General features: G+C 45.4%; 2 protein-coding genes across 2 annotated transcripts in view; one reads left to right on the plus strand and one right to left on the minus strand.

The window, feature by feature from the left end:
• Positions 1 to 842: 842 nt before the first annotated feature.
• Positions 843 to 11,607, minus strand: F3 (coagulation factor III, tissue factor). Its single transcript, XM_040471038.1, has 6 exons — positions 11,385 to 11,607; positions 10,160 to 10,271; positions 6,031 to 6,221; positions 3,918 to 4,096; positions 3,217 to 3,364; positions 843 to 1,851 (listed from the first exon to the last, which is right to left on the minus strand). The coding sequence occupies exons 1-6, from the start codon at positions 11,482 to 11,484 to the stop codon at positions 1,715 to 1,717; spliced, it is 867 nt and encodes a 288-aa protein (XP_040326972.1). The 5' UTR covers positions 11,485 to 11,607; the 3' UTR covers positions 843 to 1,714.
• Positions 11,608 to 11,663: 56 nt separating this feature from the next.
• Positions 11,664 to 15,380, plus strand: part of SLC44A3 (solute carrier family 44 member 3) — a 339,154-nt gene continuing 335,437 nt past the window's right edge. The window contains exon 1 of the transcript XR_005788769.1: positions 11,664 to 12,087. The gene's annotated coding sequence lies outside the window, so the exon portion shown is untranslated. The remainder of the gene's footprint in view (positions 12,088 to 15,380) is intronic.

A 15,380-nucleotide genomic window follows, 5' to 3' on the forward strand; every position in this document is an offset into this window, starting at 1 on the left:
GGTTCCAAGCCGATAGCAGAGAGTCCGATGCAGGGCTTGAACTCAGAACTGTGGGATCATGACCTAAACCAAAGGTCATGATGCTCAAACGACTGAGCCACCCAGGTGTCCCTCAATTTAGTTTGCTTTTAATGAACTCTAGACACTCCACTTCTCTATCTTACATTGTCCTTTTGTCCAATTTTCTTTGAAGACAATAATCCAAAGAATTTTTCCTTTCTCCTCTCCAGCTTTCATCTCCAACTCAAACTGATGCCCATGGGAAGAAATCACATCTTCTAAATCTGCAGTCAGTTGTATCATTTTCTGTCTTCCCTGTAATGCCATGTGTCCCTGCCATTGCCATGCGACGGGCGGTGCCTCCCTGCAGGCAGAGTATTGTCAGGCGTGGTCAGGTATCTTGCCTGGGGCAGTTGCACGGGAGCAGAAGTTTTGTGTTTTGTTTTTTTTTTTAACAATTTCTTTTTGATTTTAATTTTATTTTATTGAGAGAGAGAGAAAGCACATGCACAAGTAGGGAGGGAGCAGAGGGAGAGAGAGAGAGAAGTTTTAAGAGGTGGCTTAAAGCTTGAAGATGTGACTACCCTTCCCCCTAATTTTTTGCTTTTCCCTCTGCCCTGACCCAAACAGAGCCTTCACCTTCGGTGTGGGTTCTAGAATGAGAACCTAATTAAGAAGAGCTGTGGTCAACTTGCAGCCACCAAACTAATGTACGCGAGAATTCAAGGTAATGCTGTTGTGAGCCACTGAGAATTTGGGGGTCATTTGTTACCACAGCAGTGCCAACTCGTACAATGGCCAAATGGTAAACAATACGTGGAAGATATAATCAAGACGATAGCCACAATTCCCAGTCACCTTTATTTATATAAAAGTATATTAAATAAATTATCTCAATATATACAAACAGAACAATATTACTTCTATAAATAATCCCCATGTATAAAACCTCTTAAAAATATATAAATATACACAATATTGGCCATAAAAGCTCGAAGTACCTTAAATCATAAACTCTATGTGGTTTGTATAGTAGTCTTATAAAAATATAGTTAATTGTCAAGTGCTTAATCAACAGCATGGAAGTCAGTTAAAGTGCTACCCTTAAGGTGCTTTAGGAATGTGCCCCAAACAGAAGTCTTCTGCATTTCACACATTCACATAAACGTTTGCCAATTGTTTTGAACCTCCAAGAGAACTCAGAAAAGAAGCAGCAGAAGACCCTAAACACCATATATCACAAAAGCAGAGACACAGGTTAGACAAGTCCACCCAATTTCCATTTTACTCTCCTGTGTGATTTGAAGTCAGCTTCTCAAAAGCCTTCCAAAAGTCTACCCAGGAGTTTTTTGTTTTTGTTTTTGTTTTAAGGCATTTGTTCATTCGTTTTTGATGAGACAACCTGGTTTCGTCTTGGGTGTAGAATATACATTCTAGAACATGATATGTGCAAAGGATGTCATAGTGTTAAACAGAAATTTTAAAAACTTGGAATAGGTCGTACCGTTCTTTACATTCCACAGCGTCTAATGCTGCTGTCGAAACCAGAATGCTAACTGTGAGAACAGGTCGGATAAAGAGCTATTGTTGAGCCCAAGAGTCTCCGTGCTCCAAAATACTCATTTGTGTTTCCATATATTCTATTCTCTTCAAAGTTCTTGGTCGCAGTGCAACATGAACTGTGCCCTGGTCGGCAGCTCCAAGGGTGTGTTCTTTATGCAGCATTGAGTGGGGAGCCCTCCTTCCAACCTCGCCCCCTGCGCACCTTCCTGCACTTGTACAGGGACACCCCCAGGATGATGGTCAGGATGATGACTGCAAGCACCACCATTCCAATGACGAGGAACATTTCTGGAAAACAAAAGGTCCCAGTCAACTTTGAGAGCTTGAACTCCATTTATCAGCGGGCAGAACGGAGGGTGTAACTCTAAATTACACCAGCCTGCTTTTGCGTAATTTGAAATTTCTTTCTTCCACCACAACATATTTTGATTAGGAAAGAACTGGTCAAACCCTAGATGTTTTAGGGCAATTGACAGTGGCGAAATCATTTAATGGGCTACTTAATAAACTGGATAATGTTCACAGCCAGGAGATGGTACACGTAAATGGGAGCAAGAACAGCTTTTGGAAACAAGTGGCTAAAAATAATGCTGGGTTTGGTGGCAACAATTATCATAGTATAAGATAAATGATCAGTGCAAAGAGCAAGATGCAGAGTGCTGGCAGGGTTCAGGTCAATAGAGATGATCATTGGTTGGGGCAACAGGAAGGGCTTCCTGGTGGAGGAGACATGTGAGACGGTTCTCAAAGACACATTTCAGTAGATGGAGCAGAGGCAGGGAAGCAGCGATCTGGGTGCGCATGAAGACAGAGAGGCAGCAGAACTCCAGCTGGCTTGAGGGAGATGGCTGTGAGGACTGTGGGTAATGATGGCCCAGAGGGGTACAGGACCAGAGCCAAGGCCAGCCCTTTTCTTCCATTATGGTTAATCAGCAGGAAATATTTGTTTAAAAGTGCTTTTAAATTTTCAAATCTCATCTTAGCAAGGAGCCATCCTGTGACTTTTGATCTCAGAATGTCCTCAGAGTACTATCCCTATAAAGCCTGGAGGGAGACTCAGGCTGTCAGTTTCATGGACGAGTCTGAACCCCTCTCAGCACTGCCAGTTAGGAACTAGTCCTCACAAGGGGTCTGGGCCCCATGTAGGCACACACACTCACATAGGTATATTTGCTAGAGGCAATCCCCTCCCTTCATGGGTTAAACTTCCTGTCTTCTGTGACAACAGCCCATAGCAAGTGCTCACAGATGTCTATTGGGTGCAGCTGCAGCTGGCCCAGAAACTCCCCCATAACCCACAGAATCAAAATTTAAGTGTGAAAAAAATACCCAGAGAAATCTGTGATTTGATGCTAAATGCTAAACATGCACCGTGTGTCCATTGCTCAGCAGCGAGCTTGGCACACGGTAGGTGCTCAAGAAAACACTAGCTAAAACAAGGGAACAACGCAGAAACATTTTCAAATGCCTAAAATTGTAAGAGTCTCCCCCAAACAACATGGCCCAAACAAACAAACAGCAACAACAACCAAAAACAAGGCTGTTTCTCCCTGAACAAAAATACTTCCTGGTTCTCAGGGTGCACTCGAACTCTGGAAAGTCTCCATGCCTCCCAGAAGAATAACGGACAGAGCCATTCACCTCTGGACATACCTTTCTCTTGGCTAGTACACTCGATGAGACTTTCTGGACTCTTTTGGTTTACTTTCCGTGATGGAATCACTGCTTGAACATTGAAACAGTAGCTTTCTCCTTTATCCACATCAATCAAAAACTCATTAGTGTTTGTCTTGGCTGTTTTCTGTTAAAAGATCAAGAGTTCTTAATTTATCTGGGCTCAGAGTGAATCCTTTCCCCTTCACTAAGTCAACTGTGGAAGCAAAAGCCTGCAGGGGCACACCAGACATATAATGGATTAGAAGTGACTTGGCTGGTCAGTTCCCCCTGATAACTGCTAAGGATGCTTCTTCCTAGACCGAAAATACCCAACTTAGGCCCATCCAACCCAATTTAGCTCCTTTAGAAGATATTTGCAATAAAGGGAAAAAGGAATGAAGCATTAGTTGTGAATGGAAAACAGACTTTGTCTCTGGGATCCTCAAGAGAGGAAGAAATGGGAGAGCCAGCAGGAGTCTCAGAGAAGACCTGGTCCAGCCCTTGGCTGAGGAGCCTGTGTATCCGAGGGGCCACGTCCAGAGTCACAGAGCCGGGACAGCAGGCACCCCTGCCCCTCCACCACACTGCACTCTCAACCACCCCATTCTGGCATCTTTGAATTGAGGGAAGAAGTGGGCTGTAAAGTCAAGGATCCACAATTTAAAACAAGTCCTAAAACCAAATGAAAGAATCCTCACCTTTCCCGTACTTGAAGCTTTCCAATAATAAAGTGTGTAACTTAAGTCTTTGCCAAAAACATCCCGGAGGCTTAGGAATGTGCCGTTCATCCTGACTAAGGTACGTGCATCTTGTACGGTCACATTCAGTTTTGTCCCAACTTGTTTGTAACTCAGAATCATGGGCTGTCCGAGCTTTGCTAAAACATAGAAAATGAGCTTCATTGGAACCAAAGAATTCTATACCAAGTAGAATCGCATTTAGTTATCACAGTTAATAACAAGCCAGTACACACCCCACCCCCCCCACCCCCCACCCCCATTGTAAAACAGCCGCATAGAATACGCTCCCTGCAGGAGTTCGCTCCGTGGCTCCAGAGCTGGACATCCTACGGCAGTGCTATCCAGTGCATATATAACAGCCACAGATGTGATTTAAAATTTCCTTGTAGTCGCATTAGAAAATGTAAAAAGGAACAGCTGAAATTAAACTTTAATAATACATTTCATTTAACCCAAAATAGCTAAAATATTATCATTTGGCATGTAATCAATAGAAAAAACTTTGGAGATATTTTTCAAAATCCAGTGTGTATTTTATACTTATGGCATTTAGCTGTGGGTGCTCAGTGGCCATATGTGGCTAGTGGCTGTTGTATTAAACAATACAGTTGTATACGGTTCCACATTTGAGATAGAGTAAATTAGGGGCTGTGGGAAGCCCAGGAAATGTCCTTGGTACCTCAAGGAACCAGCGTTAACTGGTCATCTCCTATGCTTAGGCTGAAGGACAGTAGAATAAGCCCAGTAATTTAACACGAATTATATGCAGTTATATGTGTGTGTGTGTGTGAGCACATGCAAAATTAATATATAAAATACTTTCTATCTCACGTCAAGGAAGGATTTGAAGTGGCTTAGAAGAAACTCAAGAATTATAAAAAGGGGAATGAGTGTCACTGAGCCTGCACCGTCACTGAGGTGGCTGTGGCTGTGGTGGCCATGCTCCAGCTGAGGGCCCAGAGAGGGAGCAAAGGCCACAGAGGAGTTTGAAGGCAGACTCTGGCCAACAGGGGCTCAGGAAAGGCACACAGATTCGCTCAGGGGTCAGGCCGCCCCCTATTTCCACCCTCCAAGTAGATACCTGAGGGACCAGGTGGTTGACGGTCCCTCCCCCCTCCCCCCTCCCCGCCGGGAGAGAGCGTTCTCACTGGGCAGCCTCAGGGCTACACACAAAAGCACCAGATAAAAACATGACATGCTTCCATTCTAACCTTTCGTTCTAAGTCTTCTTAAAAGAGCAACTGATTTCACCCAGCACGATGTGCTGCCATCTGTTTATTTAAAATACCTAGTTCTGACCAAAAAAAAAAAAAAATGTTGAAATCTCCTACTTGGCAGGAATCCTCTGCATTCCCTTTTTAGATGCTCAGGTCAGCTTACTGGGACAAAGGCTGGGGAGGAAAGCATTCCTCGTTTTCAAAACCAGCACGAAGGAGGCAGGCTGGGAGCCTGCCCAGCACGGCATCACGTGACATGGAGCACGGTCAGGTTATTTAAAAAGGTCAGCGAGCCCGATTGTGGACTCAGAGGGACACCGGACCTACCCCCTGGATTTGTGACTGTTTGTGAAAACCCGAAATGGGGACTAGTGGTCTGATAATGGAAGAGAAAATTCAGGAGATTTAGTTGCATCTGTAATGTATAATCTAAATATCCTCCTAGACGCTGAATCTCCAGCTTTGATGCATTTTCTACTCCCCAGCCCCTCCATCCAGACAGTTGCTGGGAGGGCCTGGTGACAGAAAAAAGTTACTCAATGACACTGTTACCAACTCCAGAGTGCACGTTCTGTGAACCTCCTAGCACGCCTGGACGGAGCCAACAGCGCTGTGGCACTTACCAATTTCTGAGAAAGAGAACATGTTTAAGGATGAATATTCTTTTCTTTTAAATTTATTCTTATTTTTTAATTTACATCCAAGTTAGTTAGCATATAGTGCTATAACGATTTCAGGAGTAGATTCCAGTGACTCAACGGATGAGTATTCTTTATGGAATAGCCCCTGCAAGTCACAAGCTCACAAAAACATTCAGACCACGAATGAAAGGGTATTACACATTGAGCACTTACTCTCTAAGTAAGGTGTGAACTCTGGGGAGTTTGTAAAGTGAGGCTCCCCAGCGTAATCGGTGGCATCAGCTGGGTAGGAAAAGACCCGGGCCAGGTACGTCTGATTCACATTGTTCACGATCTCGTCGGTGAGGTCACACTCCGTGTCTGTGGTATAGAAGCATTTGCTTTTCCAGTTGCCTAATCTGGGGCTGAAGGAAGGAGGAGGAGCATATGAGGATCTGCAGCTGAGACAGACGGCTTTCTGGTGTGGTGCCGGGTTCCAACACCACTCACAAGCAGTCTGAGTAGGCATTTGCTACGCCGAGCCCTTTGGACGTATTTGAGTCCTCACAGCAAACTGGGGATGGCTCTGTAATTACTGTTTTCACAGATAAGGCAACTGAGGCAAAGTGAGATTGGGTGACCAGCTCATACAGCAGGACTTTGGGCCACACAGCACTTTGCCTGCCGAGTCTGTGCCCTTAACCATTTGTTAAATGTCTTTCTTAAAATGTAGACAATTTGTTAGGGTCACACGGGAGAGAGAGCAACATCCCATCAAGACCCAATTATTTGTTCCACACGTATCTTTATCACGTTCTATAGTCTGTGTGGAACATAGCCAATGTAGTAATAATAGAGTCTACATAATAATCTATATCTTACATTTGACTGACCATTGCTGGTATGGTTATTTATCATTGAATCTACTGTATGCCAGGTACTGTACAGGGCCCTTTACACGGGCTACCTCATTTGATAGAATCCTTTAAGGAAGGGATTGGATCTTTTTTACATATAAGGACACATGCTCAGGACCACTAAGTGACTTGTACAAGGTCACCTAGCTGATGAGGTGCGGGCTGAGTCTGTCCATCTCATTTTACTACATGCCTCCCTCACTTTACAAGATATGAATACAGCCCATCAAAGTTTACAACATAACAATAAAGGCAGGATCGGAGGGTCTGAGAGACTAAGAGACTGGAACAGATCTTTCTTTTGTAAGATGCCATTGAAGGGGAAATACTTTAAAGAACTGCTAGGGGCGCCTGGGTGGCGCAGTCGGTTAAGCGTCCGACTTCAGCCAGGTCACGATCTCGCGGTCCGTGAGTTCGAGCCCCACGTCGGGCTCTGGGCTGATGGCTCGGAGCCTGGAGCCTGTTTCCGATTCTGTGTCTCCCTCTCTCTCTGCCCCTCCCCCGTTCATGCTCTGTCTCTCTCTGTCCCCAAAATAAATAAACGTTGAAAAAAAAAAAAAGAAAATTAAAAAAAAAAAAAAAAAAGAACTGCTAAACATGAAATTATTCTAAAGGACCAAAACAATTTGTAGATGAATGCCCCTGCTCCTGGATCCACACACTTCTGACCCACGTATATTGACAGCCACACTGTTCTCTCCTTTGGCATCATGGACCGCCAGAGAGCCCTGCCCACCATTTAAGACCATGCTCCAGTCCCACTTTCTCCAGGAATCTCCAGATCTCCTTTCTCAGAATTGACCTCTCTCCCTTGTTCCCAGCAATGATACCTCCATTAAAGCACTTACTGTGAACTTGGTCCCACTCCCCATTAAGCAGCAGGGCTAACCTGAAGGATCATACATAGCCAGGCCTCGCTGGGTGTTAGGCAGTTTGCACTTACGGGTTGGATCAGGGGGAAGATGGAGCTGCCATAGGATTCGACTGTCGCAGTCCACACATGAGAGCCGTAGGTACATATTTTTTTAAAAAAATCTTAACTAAATATCGAGGCTAAGAGGATGTGGGCAAACACACTCTTTGCCCTAAAATTCACAAACTGAGATCGACACAGAAATATTTTTGTTTTCTAGATTTCTCTTTCTGTGAAAAAGTAGAGTCTGTCTCAATTCCAGAATGACAAAAATGTTTTTTTAATAGTTATATCATTTCTCTTTTAAACAGTGAATCAGAGCATGACGATTCCTCTCCATCACTGTGGCACACACATGGTTCAGATTATCAGGGGAAAGACTCCTGGGCTCTGTGACTACGTTCCGTCTGAGAGACAGGTATTGGGCTCCCCCAGCTCACTCGTAGAAATCACAGTACTCTATGGTGAAATTTAGCACAAGCGCCTGGATCACTGAACATAGTAAAGTCATGTGAACAGGTAATGAAGGGGCGATTCTGTACTACATTCCTCTAAATGCTATTGCCAGCATTAATATTTAAAAGACTTCAAGGTTTCTCTAGGTATTGTACACCCTCCTGATTTGGAAATCATAAATGTCCCATCTGAATTACTAAAAAATTCCAGCAGAATCCAGATTCACCAATTTAGGAGCAGGTTGTTTTCTAGAAGGTGTGGAAGTTTAGTGTTAGAATTCAGAACATTTCTGTGGAATCAACATCTTACTCATGGGGAGGCTGCAGGAGAGTATGTGTCTCCCAGGAGCAGGATTGGGGACTGTTCACAGGCCTTGGGGTGCAGGGCCAAGAGTACGGGGAGATCCCTCTCTTGGCAGGAACTCCCCACCCCCACCCTCAGGCACCGCTAAGCTTCAGCTCAGCTAGGATGTGTGCACATCGCGCTTCATGGGGGACGTGTTCATTTAAATATTAGCAGCCTTGCAAAGTCTAAGAACTTAGGGTTAACTAAGGCTTAGGTTTAAAAATCAGGAAGGGGCACCTGGGTGGCTCTATCGGTTGAGGGTCTGACTCTCAATATTGGCTCAGGTTGTGATCCCAGGGTCATGGAACCGAGCCCGTATTGGACTCCATGCTCAGCAATGGATTCTCTCTCACTCTCCCTCTCCCTCTGCAAACCACCCCCCACCCCACTCTTCTCTCCTGCTTGTGTGCTCTCTCCCTAAAATTAAAAATAAAAAGAATAATCTTGGGAGATTATTTACAGTTGTGATGGGGAAGTGATTTGTTAAAAAAGAATAAAAAATAAAAATTAAGTAAATCATAAATGTTTCCACATGTTCACCAAACATAAGACTGAGTATATTTAGGAGTAAGCATTCTTCCTAAAATCTTATTTTCTCAATCCAGAAGGAAGGTGTTTTACTAAAGTAAGCTTCAGCTCTCTATGAGAGGAATTAATTACTAATTCTCAATTAGTGGAATCTGAATTGACAAGTTTGACCACAATTATAATTATTCCCTGGGGTTATGAAACCCCCGTATCTCTATCTATACATGAACGAACACACACACACACACACACACACACACACACACACACACACACACAAATTCTCCTCCTTGTCTAGCAAACAGTCATCATGAAGTTCATTTTGAAAAACAAGAACATCCACCTAAAAGACCCACTGTGTACTTAGGAGCTGTGTTCAAACACAACAGCAAAACATCTTTAATTCTTAGCCAGTGGTACTATTGTGCCTTTATTCAGTTAGTGTTAAAATAACTTCCACAGCAGCTCTCCTCTATTTAATAAGATCTCTAGCAAGCCTCCTAGAACGTTTCAGAGACCCCAAACTCACCAAGAATATAGTGAAAACCATCAAGGAACAGAGATGGCACATGTCCGACATTCAGACTGAACGTGCAAATCACCAGCTCTTGGAGAGAGCTGCCAATCAGAGCAGGATGGATGAGTGCAGACAGAGGAGAATTTCTCCCGGGCTTAGTGAGTCACAGATTTGACCTCCGAGATCATGGATGCAACTGAATTTTGAACCAGTGTCTAAAGATTAATGAATCAAACACTGCTTAAGGGCAATGTACACATTTGTACTCCTCCCCGTTTCCTCCTGAACATGTTAGATCTGGCTCACAGTCTAGACAGTTAGCGAGGAAAAAGACGGGTGTGCTGAGAGGATGTTAGTTATCTTCACTTGCGACCCACACCTACCCATGCTGCCATAGTCTGCTCAAGAGAGTTCACCTACCTATGGCTTACACTCCATTTGAGAATCTTCCCATCCTGTCCAAAACCAAGTAAAACATTCTATCAGTTTAAGCTGAGGAAATGTTGCAGGCTTCATAGACTATGCCTCTGGCCAGCAAATTACCACCAATGCCCTCTTTGCCATCTGTCAAATACTCTCATCCATTAATCAGCTTTAAAGACATTTGTATTCAGCACAGGGAAGTGGAAACATCAAAAACCTTAATTTTCTTTTTTCTTTCTTTTTTTTTTTTTGTACGTAGCTTACCTTATCTGAACAGTGTAGACATGATTGATGGGTTTGGGTTCCCACTCCAAAATTGTCTTGAAATTAGTTGATTTCCAAGTTAAATTATATGCTGCCACTACATCTGTAATGCCTTTAAACAACAGAGAAACAGCTATTATTACGTGAACTCAGTACATGATTTCATGTTGATGCTATAAAACATCTTCCCATCCCTCCCACATCACTATAAACTTCATATTAATTTTTTTTTGCAACCACGAAAGCTTCCATTCACTACTGAATTATCAAGACAAAAAAAATTCAAGTTTTTCTTAATTTTCTTAACTTCTCTTAATTTTCTCCTGGCAAGATTGACCTTGTAATCTAAGAAAATCCTTGTTTGAAATGATTTATGGAGGAAGCCCTGTGATAACCTGACCTAGCACACAGCCCAGGAGCTATCAGCCTCCTGGGAGGTCCCAGGCCAGCCCAGGAAGTGCAGGACTCCAGAGGTCCCACTCACCAGGGAGGGCCAGGTAGGATGGGTTTGGGGTAAGCTATGGAAGAGAGCAGATCCCACATGTGTGAGAGAGGTTAGGGCCGCATACCATAAGAAAGTCAAATCTTGACTTTTCTCATTTGTATCTAGCATGTCTCTATACTGAAACTTTCAGACAGCCAGGCGGAAGTGTGGCCTGTCACACCATCAGATATATTCAGTTAGGACGCTTTATTATTAAGGTCTGCTTTGCCAATACGCAGCAGGTCACAGTCTCTGCCCTGCCCCCCCACACCGAATAAGCATAAGGGTCATGCACCATGTGGTGTCTACGCCAATCCAAGCGACTTTTTGCCACAGGATTGCCTCTAATTGAATCTAAAAGGCGATCGAGGAACCACAAGTGCCTCTCCCGCTCCATCAGGGAACGTGCACGCGCAGTGAAGGATGGTATCTCTCCAAACCCTGCACGACGCTGACCAGTGCAGGTGCGGGTCCACGTCCACCACCTTCAAGGTCGCGGACCACTGGAAAAGACTGGCTAAACTTAGAGCGGGAGCCACACTCCACGTGTGCAATCCCAGCGGCCGGACACCGAGCAAGTCTCTCCAGCAGAAGCGGCAGCCGCCTCCTACCCTCCAACTCCCGCCTGCGCGCCCCGGGGGCCGGCTTCGCTGACACTTGGGTGAGAGCTGCCGCTTCAGGCGGGCGAGCCCATTCCTCCGAGCCTCGCGCTCCTGGGCTTCGGGGGCGGCCGCCACTCACCGGAGGCTCCGGTCACCTGCAGGAGGACCAAGCCGAGCAGCAGCATCCGAGCGACGGTGTCCTCGAGGCAGGGAGTCCGGGGTCCGGGGAGGGTCTCCATGTCCACGAGCTGGCGGCGAGGTCGGGAGGATTCCGTTGCGCCGCGAAGGCTGGGGAGGCTGGGCTGGAGGCCCCTTTGGGCACCGGCGGCAACGGAAACGATCGCGGGGAACCCCGAGTCTGGGGAAGCGCTGGCCGCGTGCGCTTTAAAGAGTCGCGCGGACGCCGGCGCCTCCGCAGGCCCCCGGCCCGCCCCCGCCGCTCCTCCCCACTCCCGCCCCCGGCCCGATCACTGGCCGTCGTGCTGGGCGGACCCCGGGACCGGTCCCCACCCCTGCTCCGCCCCCTCCGGGTAGGAAACTCCGAGGAGTGATTCACGCGTGATTCAACCGCGCCACCGAGCGCGGTGCTGCCCTTCGGTCCGGCGGCTCCAGGTGCTGCGGGGAACCGGGTCCCCCGGCCCCCAGCGCTCCCCGCCCGGTCCCCGGGTCGCCCAGACCGGCGACCCCGACGTCCGGCCTGAGCGGGCAGGTCTTGGGGCTGAAAGCGGGGGCGCTTTGGAAGCAGTTCTCGAGGTGGAGGGAAAGGATTCTTCTCTACCGTTTGGAGACCCAGTGCTGTCCCGGCCGGTGGGAGCGGCAGCACTGACGGGGTCTAACGGCAGGTAGGGGCTCCGGGCTCGGTATTTCCCCCGCGCTTCGCCCACGTGGGGCCGAGCCTCGGAATCTGCAGCCAGGTGGCCGCGTGACTCTGAGCAGGGCTCCCTCCCAGCCTTCGTCTTCTCCCCCGAAAGCAATCATACCTGGCCTTCCCACCTCACAGGGCCCTTAGCGTCGGTCGCATCCCACAAAGGTGGTGCGAATGCAGGTGTCTGCACACAGGTCCGAAGGTCAGTTAGCGAGGCTCAGGCCAGCCCCGCTGGGAGTAGTAACTGGGGAAGAGCTGCTTCAGGCTGGCAGTTTGCCCCTGGGAGAATTCCAGCATGACATCTGCAGCCCTGTGGTTCCCGAAAAGACCGCTCTCACACCGAAGAAGAAGACGTTCGTGGGACTGAGTCCCACCCAAGTGTAGAGAAACCAAAAATGAAAAAAAAAAAAAAATCAGACTTTTTTTCCCCCCCCCACTAGTCTTCAGCATTGGTTTTTGGAATCTATTTCTGGCTTCCTCTTCTGGGCTTTCCTGTAAAATTGTCAGGCGATAGGATGTTACCTTGTATTCTACTAAAGCGGCATTGTAGAAAGCCTTGTTAAAGTGTTTGCCATCATTCCTTTATTATTACTCCTTAGTTGCCTCCAAGACAGACTGGAGAGGTGTTCGGGAGAAAGTAGATAGAATCTCCCACTTTTTTTCTAGGGAAGTCAGCCTTGCATTTGCATTTAGTGTATACTAAATACTGTATATTTCCATATAGCCCGGGAAACCGTAGCATACACTCCTTTTAAAAGAAATAAAACCTCGCAAAAGTTTTGTTTTCTCCCTTTGCCTGAACTGAAATAGCACATCCAGTTCTTATTCTTTTTTCCTAGAAGCTGAACGCTGCACTTGGTGGTTTCTTTTTGTGGTCTCTTCCAGCTCTATACCCCACAAAGTTTGTATTTGCAAAACGAGACCATGTGGGCCTCCTTTTTGTAGTCTCCCGCCTGAGTCACTTTCCCTAACAGATCTTTAGCCCAGCCTGGGATGTGATTCTTTGTACCGGAGTTGAAGGTACCTAGGAGAAAACGTTACACTTGCTTTCTGAGACTCAGGGAATCGTTGCTGTGTCTACAGAGTGATTGGCTCCACTCGGAGTCCCTGACTCTCCTGAAACATAAAGGGACTTAAGTGTGTCAAGGTCAGCAATTTGGCAAGAAAAGTATGTTTCACGTTAGACGGTGACACAGAAAAAATGCCTTAAAGGTTGATACATTAGATACTTATTTTGCAAATTCACCCAAATTATCAGACAGGGAAGAGAGGAATTTGTTGAGTTTCTGCGTAGGTTTTTGAGTAAATATAGAATTATATCCTTCAAGGTTTGAAAAATGCTAAAAATTTTTTTACTACTTCCAAGAAAAAGAGGAAGCAGACTGGCTATAGTAAATAATATCTCTGTGATATCACAGTCAATCAGACTGTGGCCAGACGATTTCTAGATCTCTGATGCTTGGCACTGTTAAAAGTACATTCCTAAAATTTCACTGTTGATATTTATTGCACAGAAACCAAGTGATTGTCAAAAATTATTCCCTACCCTTACACATTTTTTTTTAACCCCCTTCGGTAAACCTGAGCTTAGCAGTTACCAAAGTTCCCTCCGGTTTGGTATATCTTGGAGACTCTGAGAAGTTGGAAAAATTCTTAAACTATAATGATAATCAGGCTGGCTGGACCACTCCCTTTATGGTTAAGTCATAGAGTATCAGAAGGCTGGCAGGGACCTCACAAACATTCTTTTAGGGATGAGGGTCCTACAGACAGCCTCACCATGCAGCTCTGGTCTTCTGACCTCAGGAACTTTTCTTTCCACAACCATACTTTCCTCTATTCCAGTGCATGGAAATAAGACTGGCTTATAAACCGTGACTTACTTGATCAGTTTATTCATCCATAGGCACTCAACAATGCTCTCCAAGCAGGTGTAGAAAATGCTTGCAGTTTGGGGAACTCACTGTTCTCTGGCAGAAATATCCTGATGGTTATTCCTTGAAGCGTGCATACATGGAGACTTGTGGAGCAGCTGCATAGCTTTTGCATAACCAGTGATGTACTGTGGTTGATGAGGAGTGTGAGGATGAGGGCCATGTTGCAGCCCTTCCTCTGTGCCCCCCCGCGAACTTCACTGACTTGACTTCATGGAGTACTTCACTTGATTTCAACTCTGTGTTTGTTGTCTTTCTTCCCCACTAGAGCTCCTTGGGGGTAGTCAGGACTGGATTTTTCTTCTTCACATCTCTCAACGCTTTGTGCAATTACCAGCACAGGGTAGGCTTTTATACATTTGAATCAATGAAAACTTTTTTCTTGGAACCATGCATGCGGCCAAATATTTTCGCTGGCATTCAAGAGATGAGATTTGCCATTGAAGTTTTTCTGTCTAATGGCTGGGCGGTGAGTGTTCCATAAAGCTCAGATTGGTAAGAAAATACGAATCCATCATGGGTTGTAAGGTGTCCCTTGACAGTAAGCTCTGGCTGTCTCACTAGTGACTAATGATTCTTGCTACAGCAAGAAAATCTAATCTGGAGGAGAGGTAGCTGAACAGCAGAAAACAAATGTGGAAGTTTGGAAATGGTTAGCAGTTTTCTAACAGCCTGGATTCTGGGGTGATTCAGAAGATTTTCAGTCATATGATGAGGCTGTTCTTGCATGGAAAGGCTTCACGACTTTTCAGAAGAAACTGCACAAAATGTATACCTCTCCAGGAAGGGGACAGGCTAAGCTTTATGATCGCAGGTGAGATTGAGAGTAATTTATGTAAAGCTATTATATTCATATAGAATGGTAAAAAGAGCAATGGATCCTTTTTACCCCAAATTCAGGAAAAGGGCTAAGTCTGAGAAAAGGCCAGAGGGACTTAGGAGTGGGAGGGAACACAGAGTTCTGGAAAAAGAAAATATGACTTAGCAGAACTTAAAACAACATCTGGGAGGGTATAGTTAGTCATGGAAAAATTGGCAGTCATGATTGTGCATTTTATGAAAATAATTATGTACTAGTTCAAAAGTTAGTGTTTAGACTGAAATTAAATAGTCGAAAGCCTGTACGATGAACTCTATTATCCTCGCCATGCAAAAATACTTCTATTAGCTGTCTAAAATCATTTACAGGAAGCTTTACCAAGTACGTTATCGCACAGCACCAATATTTTCAAAGCATAATTTTAGAGAAATAACTTCCAGTTCAAACCGTACACAGGATTAGTATGTTCAGCACAAAAGTATCTTTATAAACCCAAGGCTTATCAAACAGCTTGTC

The sequence above is a fragment of the Herpailurus yagouaroundi genome, unplaced genomic scaffold (assembly GCF_014898765.1).
Source record: "Herpailurus yagouaroundi ecotype Mexico unplaced genomic scaffold, PumYag 77, whole genome shotgun sequence".
In the NCBI taxonomy this organism is placed as follows: domain Eukaryota; kingdom Metazoa; phylum Chordata; class Mammalia; order Carnivora; family Felidae; genus Herpailurus; species Herpailurus yagouaroundi.

Bases quoted from the DNA above. Each gene is read 5' to 3' on its own strand.
- F3 (XM_040471038.1), bottom strand. From the start codon at position 11,484: ATGGAGACCCTCCCCGGACCCCGGACTCCCTGCCTCGAGGACACCGTC. The intron at 10,272-11,384 runs GTGAGTGGCGGC...TGTTGTTTAAAG, and splicing joins GCAGGTGACCGGAGCCTCCG to GCATTACAGATGTAGTGGCA. The intron at 4,097-6,030 runs GTAAGTGCTCAA...TCTATGTTTTAG, and splicing joins GTTCACACCTTACTTAGAGA to CAAAGCTCGGACAGCCCATG.